Genomic DNA, 10,335 nt, shown 5'->3' with positions numbered 1-10,335 from the left:
ATGCTAAGTTTGATATTTTCCCCCTAGAGTTTAGCATGTTGTATGAAGCCAACCTACTTGGCTCATATTGTTCAAATCAATATGAGACAACAATCCTCCTCCCACCAGGGCCTGGTGACTCAGCAGACTGATAGCATTGTGATTAACACCAGCTGTCTGCACTTACTGTAAGTTCGAATCTCACCAGGCTCAAGGTTGACTCAGCCTTCCGTCCTTTCTAAGGTAGGTAAATTGAAGACCCAGTTTGTGGGGGCAATAAGCTGACTTTGTATAAAATATACAAAAGTATGAAGGCTATTGCTTAACGCATTGTAAACCGCCCTGAGTCTCCGGAGAAGGGCGGCATATAAATCATTTTTTTTTAAAAAAAAAAAACCCAGTTACTTAGTCTGTGTTGTTTTGTGTGAAGGATGTCCAATAGCATCCTTCCAAGTAATCACCTCTAGTTCTTCTACAACCTTGATACATCCATGATTCCAAAAAGATGAAGGACCTTTTAGTACTCTTCCTGATGTTCCATAAGTCCAGAAGTGCTGGGGCATATAGCATTGCATTGTGGATTCCCCTTTTCAAATATTTTAGAAACAGCACAAAAATTGTAACAGCAAACAGTAACGGCAAAAACTTGTAGTGTGAAAGTGTTCAAGCTAAGGGATTTGCCATCTGATGGGACTTGAGGGAGCAAATTGAGAGAACCCAGAGAGGGATGGAGACCATTAAATGGCTTGTGTGATGTGTTGTCACTGGGGAGAGGAGGTGCGGGGGATGGGGGCTATTTTATTAATTATTTTATTATTTTCTTCTGTTTGTTTTATTTTTTTTATATGGTATTTTTATATTCATGTAAACCACCTTAAGTCACCATGTGTGAAAAGACAGCAATATAAATTTTCTAAAATAAATAAATAAAAATAAATAAATTTCTATCGCTGTCCCTATTCTTTAGAATGTTCTTCTGGTTGCACTTCAAAGTTCCTTAGGAAACTTGCAAAAAATCTTCCTCTTCCAATTGGCACAAGAGGGGGCAGTTTTTTGTTGTGCAGGTGGCACATATTTTTTAAGGATTTTGATTTTGTTTGTTCTTTTTGCATTGTTCATGTTTAGCTGCCTATAACTTCTGGGAATGGTTGAAAAAGCACCTTTGGGACAACCTCTGGGAATGGTTGTCCTACAAATATAGTAAATGAACAACCAACCAAAACTGCTGAAACACATCACAAGATGAAAGGTGGGGAAAAGGAATGATGGAAGGAAGCTTGGCAGCTATCCATCCTTTAGCCACAAATCCCGAGTATACACCTAATCCTATCTGTGTCTTAGTGTTGCAGCAACAACATCCTTTCTACTTGCTGTTTTGCTTCAGTTCTGCTTCTCTATATGAAAAACTGTAAGATGCATTCCTTTTGGGCAGAGGGGACAAAACGTCTCCAAAATCCTGCTAGAAGGTTGTTCCTCCTTCACAACCATTTCTGGCTGTTCAGCATTATGGCTAAAAATTACTATTGTCAATTAGATTTTATCATATTGAAGACCAAAGGCAAATTAGTTCAGCAACAGATAAACTTATAACTGAACGTGATCTTCAAATAACTTTTAACCCCTAACAAAGTTTTCACCACTTCTTTACAAAATATTACTCTTGGTGCCATGTTCCACTTTTTTAAAATGTTAAAGTACCCCAGGCAGTCTTTAAAGACTGTAGATGATATTAGAAGGACTGCGGCTTTATGACAAGCTGCCTGTAAAAGATTTTTCAATTGTTCATAATGTATTTTACCAATACCAGATTTTGTTGGAGTTAGCAGGCATATGGAATTTTGTAAATAAAAAATGAGGTTGCTGGTCTATTGTCTAATGATTACTTATGCAAAATAATTGAAAGGCTAATAAAGTCTGGGTGTTTGAGATTATTTATTAGCTTCCGTTTAATAAGTGTATTTGATTTTCACACACTTGGGAAGCCGATGAGTACTTTTATTCAGTAATCTATGTTGAACTGCAGCTTTCCTGCCGTATGTGAAGTGCTGGTGGTCCGCATTTTTCAGTGGAACAGTTTATAGCTTTTAATAACATTTTCATGGAATCCCTGAGCATATTTGATTTCAGAACAGCAGGCAAGTGTTTGATCTTTAGGAAAAAAACTCAGCCTATGTTGAAGCCCCTGTTACTGTGATCCAGGATGAAAACCTACCCTTACTATATATGGACTTTACTATCTAGGACAGGGGTCCCAGCCATGGGCCATGATCCATACTGGGCCGTGGCCTATTTGAAATCGGGACATGCGAGAGGAGGGCTGATGAGCACTTGTGCGCAAACTGCTGCTACACTCATGTGAGCAGTGTCCCAGCACACATGCATGTTGGTCCCCTGATTGCATGGCCTGGTTCCCCTTTTGGCCCCCAGCCAGGCTGCCAAGCCATAAAAGTTGGGGACCACTGATCTAGGATGGCACTGACTTAACTATTCCAGCCCTGAGAAACTATATGTGATGTTGTAAGCCACCCAGAATCACCTGACAGTGAGATGAGTGGCATATAAATATAATAAATAATAGTAATATACATGAAAAGGATATTGTTCTACAAATATGCTGCAGTTGTTCAATCCATTGTGCCCAATTTATATGCATCTCTCTTGGTTTCACAAATATTGGTGAAAATCTACCGGTGTGATAATAAAACATGGATACTTATATGGCAGAGTTGTTTTTTTTATGTATTTTTTTACTATTTTGAAATGCCTCAAAGTGAGCCTTGGTAAAGAGATAATTATGAATTTTAATACGCTAATGAGTCATATTTGCTATAGAAATATAACAGGGCAACATCTTGATTCATAAGAGCATATAATTCCTTTCCTTGAACCAAAATTCAGTTTAAAGATTTGGAGCCCGGATTAAAGCACAGTTGAAAAGTGTTCCTTCCTCTAATTCAGTTTTCTACCTGGGAACAAAATGCTCAATACCAGATGGTAACTGCTTGGAATCATACTTATTTCATTAAGTGTACAAATCATCTTTTCTACAGAGCAAGAACTTAAACAACTGAAAGTAGCATTAACAAATTCATTCCTATAGAGGAATTTAATCTCTCCAGGCATTCTCTCTTGATTCTAAATTCACCACTTGAATCACCACATTTATCATAAAGTCAAACATTTCAAGAATTTCTATTTGATTCATGGTTTTTGTATGGTCTTCAGCTGCAGCATACATGGTAGTCCATGCTCATGCGCATATGTAGTTAATGCCAGAAGTTGATCAAGGCGGCAGTGTTGGAAATAGTTGAGCAGGAAAAAAAAAGACCACAGTAGGCAAAATCAGCACATAAAATTGGCCATCCACGAATAAGTCTTTAGATTTTCTAAATACCATTACTTGTTGAAAATGAAAAGATGCTACTTCAGTCTTCAGTGTTATCCAGTTTTATGGATACAGTCAGGTCTTTCCACAATATAAATCATATGCCCTTTTTCTAGAGTCATTGTGCTCAGTCCAAAAAGTTTGGTCCATCTTAACAGATATATGCTAGTAAAATTTTTGCAATCCGTTTCAAGAAGACAGTTGCTTGATGTAAATTCAATATAAGGCAAAACACAAAAACCACTATAAGGAAAATTAAGGAAAAGTGGGGGAAAGCATGAGACTCACCATTGAACAGATTGAAAAGTAAAAGGTAAACTGCTAGATTTTATCCTGAAGTGATAGATAACGTTGTGGTTTGTATGGAAAGAGCAACCAGTTCCTGATTTTATTTAAAACTATCTGCAGATTTTCCCAATATTTTGATGGGAGCAACAGGGCAGGAAAGAAAAAAAAAAGCAAATTTGCTTTATTTGCCCAACTGAACACAATGAATTGCAGTTTGGGTAGACCCATGAGTATACCTGAAGCAATATTTCTCTTACTTTAGTTTATGGTTGCCTTTTTTCATATCATTAAGAACTTTGCTTTTGAGTCTGAAGAAATCAGCTTATATTTATCCCTTTTGGTTAAATAACAGAATGGATAAAAGGACATCCTAAGACTGCCATTTGTAATTGGCAAACATTACATAGACAATATAGAGAATCTTAACTGGGCTCAAATAAATTACTTTGTTCTAGGTTAGCAGCCTCTTGCAACTACAAGAGAGGACAATCCATATCTAAACCTCTTTGGGGCATCTTGCAGAGTCACAGTTCACAGTACACTGATTTAGTTCATGTAATAGGGTGCAATCCAGTTTTGGAGCTAACTGCCAAACATGAGAAATGACTAAATCATTTGTAATTTCCCCCTCGGTGCTCCTAGACCTACACGTGCACATAAATACCAATTTGACTGATCTTTCCATTTCAAGAAGGATGAAAAGACCACCAAAATCAGACATTTCTACATTCACAAATCATTCCAGCATATACAATACAAACTAACCTAGACATGTTCAGTATTTACTATGCCATTTTAGGTACTTGTTTATAACCAAGCTCTTGTGCTTTTTTAATTTGCACTAACACTTGACAATAATTTGTAAAAACTGGTAAATATTTCCCTGTGTTTTCATTTTTGTCTTGAAAAAAGCCTGTTAAATCATTATTTCAGTTTCCTCTTCTAATGTTCCTCTTCCTAGAATTATCTGAGAGTATTTTAGTTAACAACTAGTACTTTAAAAACCAAACACCGCTAACTAGAACAGTACTAAGTGGCCAACAGCAGAGAAGAAAGGGAGAAATGATGACCGAAAACAAAAAGGCATATTTAGAAGCAGTAGCAGATTGAGGCTTTCTTCAAAAGAGTTTGAATCTCTTTTTAAATTAATATAGTTTATGTCCAGGTTTCAGATGTATGGTCATGATATCATTTTCTAAGAGGCACATTAAAAGATCAATATTCAACTTTCTAAGAATTCTGTATAATGTGCCTTTGGGATTCCCCCATAAAGCAAGACATTGTTTCAGCCTTGGCTGTAAGATTTTAGTAGACAGACTTGACAAGAAACCCAATCACAAGTGACAAACGAAAAGGAAGAATATACTTAAGACGTCCACTGCAATTTCAATGTAATTGCTGGATCTATCTATGTAAACCTTGGAAAGCTGCTCCAAATCCCTTTCCAAGTCTATGATAGTTCAACTTCAACTCCTATCATCCCCATCCTGTGACAGATGTTCAGTCCAGTCGGTCTGGAGGATAGTAAAATGGGATATCCTGGGCCCATCATCTAGTTTTACAGAGTAATTTGACTAACAATTGGGAATCACTCTCCCCCACATTTTGAGCAAGCCTCATTATCTGTCCTTTCCAAAGAGACATTAGGCAGGAAGGAGCTCAGCTTTGATCTTTCTTTTTTTCTTGTCTGCTGTGGCAGGGAGACCAGCACTGGACTGACACATTGATGCATGCTATAATGACTGCTTTTAAAGACAATGCACTAATGTGAACAAAAAGGAATGTGGAAAAGAAAAAGAAAAAAATAGAAAAGCCCTCCAGCCCTTCCAAATCAACCAAGGTCTTCCACCCCCTTAAAGTTCTGGCCATTAGACTTTCTTGGGTCTGCGTCCAACTTGATAGTAGTAATAAACGCTGATAAGTACAAAGAGGGCTCGGCTGATGAGAAGAAATGTGGCTCCCATAGACACTTGGCCGCTCTCAACCAAGGTGATTGAAGTCACTGAAAGAGAAAGGAGACAGCTGAAGGCTAAAATACCCACACTTACACCAAGCAAACTACCAACACATTAATGGTCTTCTAGAACTCATCTTGAGATTAAAAAAAAAAAAAAAACTAATTTACTGCATTCTTATTTAGCAGGATGGCCACGTTACTTTTGGTTTTGAACAAAAGTCATCCAAGGTTAGGTAGACCTATTTTACAATGATGAAAAGGAAGTTGTAGCTAAAACATGAAGAAGGCTGGTTTACAAATGTGTTTTTGCACATATTTATTTCTTGAAAGAAGGATCCCTATAACTCAGATCACTTTTAACTCTGTTACATAAACTTTGCTTCAGATTAGGCTATAAATTGGGAGCCAGAACATTTTAAGGCCAAGAAGAATGATGGAAAACCCTGGATTCATAGATATAGAATTCATTGACAGTTTAGTAGTAATAACCAGAACAGCAAATGAAGCTGACTTTTACTGTATAAATTTCCCCTTAGATCTGAACATTCAAACCAAAGCAGATCACATATTTTGCTTGGGATTCCAGCTTTTTAAATTTCCCTGTTTTAACAGCTTTTTTGTTTTAACATGAAATATTAGTTTTCCCACTGATTTATGATAAGAAAGCAATTTCCAAATCTCTCAGAAAGTGCAAGGTAGACAGGATTTCTGCCATTAAAATTTTTTATCCTGGGACAACTGGTTACAAAAGGAGAAAAGCCACATTTATCAGTTGATGAAAGAATACAGAATGACAGAGTTGGAAGGGATCTTGGAGGTCTTTTCTACTGCAACTCCCTGCCTGCCCTGAAAGAAAAAAAAAATGTTTGAAAAATAGAGGGAAGGCTTAGTTTTTTAAATGAAATTAATCAAGCTTGTGAACTGCTTTGTTTTCAGAGCTTAGAAGCTTTGGTGAATTGGGAAGAAACAACTAGGTTGTATCGTTTTCTTTTCAGCACTTCTTTGTGAGCAAATATGAGTTCCAATATCACTGTTGGTTCAAATTCCTTGCTCTGGTCTCTCAAAATAGTTAGGAAATATGTAGATCATAATGGGACTGCTTCTTTACACAGAAAGAGAGGGGAGAGAGAGGGAGGGAAGAGAATAGAGATTTCATTCCTGTTTCCCAAAAGACCCCTACTTATTTATTTTTTTATTTTATTTATTTTATCAAACATGTATGAGATAACAGGTATAAGTATAAACATGGACATGAGCACATGAAATGAGTACAAATAAATGGGAACAGTAGGACAGGGATGGTAGACACAGTGGTGCGCTTATGCACGTCCCCTTACAGACCTCTTAGGAATGGCGTGAAGTCCACAGTAGACAGTTTAAGGTTAAAGCTATAGGGGTTACAACGGAGTCAGGTAGAGCATTCCAGGCATTGACCACTCTATTGCTGAAGTCGTATCTTCTGCAGTCAAGTTTGGAGTGGTTTACCTTGAGTTTGTATCTATTGTTTGCCCGTGTATTATTGTGATTGAAACTGAAGTAATTGCTGACAGGTAGGATGTTGTAGCAGACAATTTTTTGTACTATGCTTAGGTCAGACCGTAGGCGGCATAGTTCAAGGTTGTCCAAGCCCAAAATTTCAAGCCTGGTGGCATAAGGTATTCTATTGTGAGCAGAGGAGAGGAGTACACTTCTCATAAAATACCTTTGGACCCGTTCAATTGTCTTAATGTCCGATATACAGTGTGGATTCCAGGCAAATGAGCTATATTCGAGGACTGGTCTGGCAAAGGTTTTGTATGCCCTAGTTAACATTACAGTGTTACCGGAGAAGAAGCTTTGCAAAATTAAGTTAACAACTCTTAATGCCTTTTTGGCAATGCTTACCCAGGAACTGTACTCCAAAGTAGCAAGCTTCGGTCAGTAGAGTCCAACGGATTATGACCTTCTCAGATGTGTAGAGGGCATTCCACATGATGAGCGAGATGCCTATCACAGATTGAAAGGGGAAAAAAGAGAAGATCAGATTAGCTGATTTAGGACAGGATAAGGAGAGCTGCAGGATATGCACAGGCAAATGCTGCCATTCATGTTGCTCATAAACCAAAGCTTTATGAAAGGACAAGTTCCACATGATCAGCTATTGCAGATTCACAGGTACCGTGATTTAAGGTCTCCGCCCTTTCAGTTTGCAAATTTTGGATCTTGCCACAGCCAAAACCCAAATGTTCAATGTTAACTTGACACAAAATCTACAGTACTGCCTTAACAAATTGTTTATCTCTTCAGTTTCTCCTCTCCCCCACTTTTAATGTGCTAACCAAGTAATTTTTGTCCATGGTTGAACAGGGGCATGCTTTATTTGAAAATGGACTTGTAACATAATATAAGCATTTATATATAATATAAGCATTTAAACATAAGCATTTATGATTTATCAGAATATTTTAATTATATGCTAGTGTAGGAAGTTAGCACTCACCCCTTTCCTGGAAGAGTGAAATATTTTAGGAAATATGAAAAAGGCAGAATATTATATTTCCTGGATGAGAAATGGAGAAGCATATTTTACAGATAAAGCAGCTCCCACCTTCCTGCCCCCCACCCTTTGTCAATGGGCCATTAAGGCCTGGGCCAGTCTATTCTACATAACAAAGATCTGCCTCCAGATCAGAGCCATAGTAGGAATTGCCAAAGATCCAACAAAGATAGGATTAGCCCCTCTACACAATAGCAGCAGAAACTCACATGTGACCTGGGAAGCACATGTGACCATCAGCCAGCAAGGCTAGCTAAGACCCCCACCCCCTGGGAGTCTGACAACCAATCAGGGTACTCTTTCTGGGCCCCAGGAAGTTCAAAGCCAGAGAGAGCATAAAACTCAAAAAACTCGCTGTATCTGCCCTTTTTCTGTTCAGGAACTCAAGCCATGTGATCCTGTCCACCATTAAACCATCTTTCCAAGCAGTCTCCATGTTTCCAGTGTCTGCTTCCCCACTTGGAGCAGAACCCAGAAGGATGTTTCTTCCAACACTAGTTTAGAACTGTTGGCTATCTGCCCATATTTCATTTTGTACATTTTGTTCTTTGTCTGTATTTCCTATTTGTATATTTTTTCCATTTTTGTTTTATCCATTTCCTTTTTTTATCTGTGTGCATGAATGAACCTTGCTTTAATAGTTATCTGTGCTGTGATTTCTTTTTTTAAAGTCAGTCCTGAAAATATTTTTCTAAGAAGCAAGTTTCAGAATCAATAAAACTAAAAAGTTCAGAGTATTTTTATCCACTTTCATATATACAATTTTACAATATCTTTCCCTTCTCCAAAATCTACCAAAATTTCAACTCCTCCCTTTCACCCTGCCCTGCATTATTGATAGATGTTTATCTCCTAGTAGCACATTTCTCTTTGGACACATTACGTGACGATATAGGTCTCTAGAGAAAGCTCTCCCCCCCACTCTCCCTCTCCCTCTCCCTCTCTCATCATTTATTACGATTTACAAATACAAAGGTTTTATTCAGTGGTGAAATCCAATTTTTTTTACTACCAATTCTGTGGGTGTGACTTGGTGGGCATGGTGTGGCTTGGTGGGTGTGGCTTGTGGGCGTGGCAGGGGAAGAATACTGCAAAATTCCCATTTCCTCCCCACTCCTGGGAGAAGGATATTGCAAAATCTCCATTCCCATCCCACTCTGGGGCCAGTTCTCCGAACTACTCAAAATTTCCGCTACCGGTTCTCCAGAACCTGTCAGAACCTGCTGGATTTCACCCCTGGTTTTATTTATTTAGTATATGGCATCTACAGAGGTCATGCAATCACTGATCTATTATTGTCCATCCACTGCAGGATGAAGGCCTCTTCCGCATGTTTCCAATCAATACAGTCTTGAGCTTTCTTTTGCCAATTGGGCCCGCAATTACTGCTGATGTCATCGATCTATCTTGTTTTAGATCTCTTTTATGGATGCTTTTTATCTTGATCTACTCTATGACTGCCTTGGTCCACCTGCCATCAGTTCTTGCTCTGTGATCAGCCCCATTTCCATTTCAGTTCTTTTATTCTCTTGATGATATATTTTCGTTTGTTCTCTAATCCATGTGCGGATCTTTCTATCTTGTCTTGTAATGCCGAGCATCTTTCCATGGCTCTTTGCACCACATATATACACACACAGATACAGTGCAATACACTGGAGGAAATAATATATTAAGATCAAGCCACAATAAAATCACCATAATATGGAGCCATAGAATTGCAATGGGCTAAAGGTTATAATTCAATATCTAAGGAAGCTAACCATCTAACTGCTTCTGGTGTGGCTGTGATGAGATCAATTCAGGTGCCTTGAAATTTCCTGAGGGAACATTCTTGAACTATATGTGTTATAGTTTTTTCAGGTGTACCACAGTTGTACTGCAAGCTCTTAGTCATTCCCCACTGAAAAAGCTTTGCCTGAGTTCTGGCATGGCCTGTCCTGTGGCTCCATATTTTGGGAGGCAACTGCATTCCTAGAAATGGTTTTGTTGGATCTGTGTGATCTATTTGGTTATGGTTATAAAAAGTCGCCCATCTTAATCGCCATTCTTCATTTAGATTGTAAGACTGTAGTATGTTAAATATAAAGGTAAAAGACTAATATAAAGTAAGAAAAATATAAAAAGTAAAATAAAAAATACAAGGTGAAAGAAAGAGAAAATAAAAAAAAGATCTATAAAGGATGACTC

General features: G+C 38.0%; 1 protein-coding gene across 1 annotated transcript in view; it reads right to left on the bottom strand.

The window, feature by feature from the left end:
* Positions 1 to 2,974: 2,974 nt before the first annotated feature.
* Positions 2,975 to 10,335, bottom strand: part of TP53I11 (tumor protein p53 inducible protein 11) — a 79,576-nt gene continuing 72,215 nt past the window's right edge. The window contains exons 6-7 of the mRNA XM_034417417.3: positions 7,494 to 7,595; positions 2,975 to 5,654 (exon numbers count right to left, since the gene is read on the bottom strand). Coding sequence (XP_034273308.1) covers positions 5,521 to 5,654; positions 7,494 to 7,595 — 236 coding nt within the window. The 3' untranslated portion in view covers positions 2,975 to 5,520. The remainder of the gene's footprint in view (positions 5,655 to 7,493; positions 7,596 to 10,335) is intronic.

The sequence above is a fragment of the Pantherophis guttatus genome, chromosome 1 (genome assembly GCF_059756535.1).
Source record: "Pantherophis guttatus breed Tessera chromosome 1, ASM5975653v1, whole genome shotgun sequence".
Lineage (NCBI taxonomy): Eukaryota > Metazoa > Chordata > Lepidosauria > Squamata > Colubridae > Pantherophis > Pantherophis guttatus.
The sequence above is the reverse complement of the archived record's forward strand: the minus strand, read 5'-3'. Positions and strand labels throughout refer to the sequence as shown.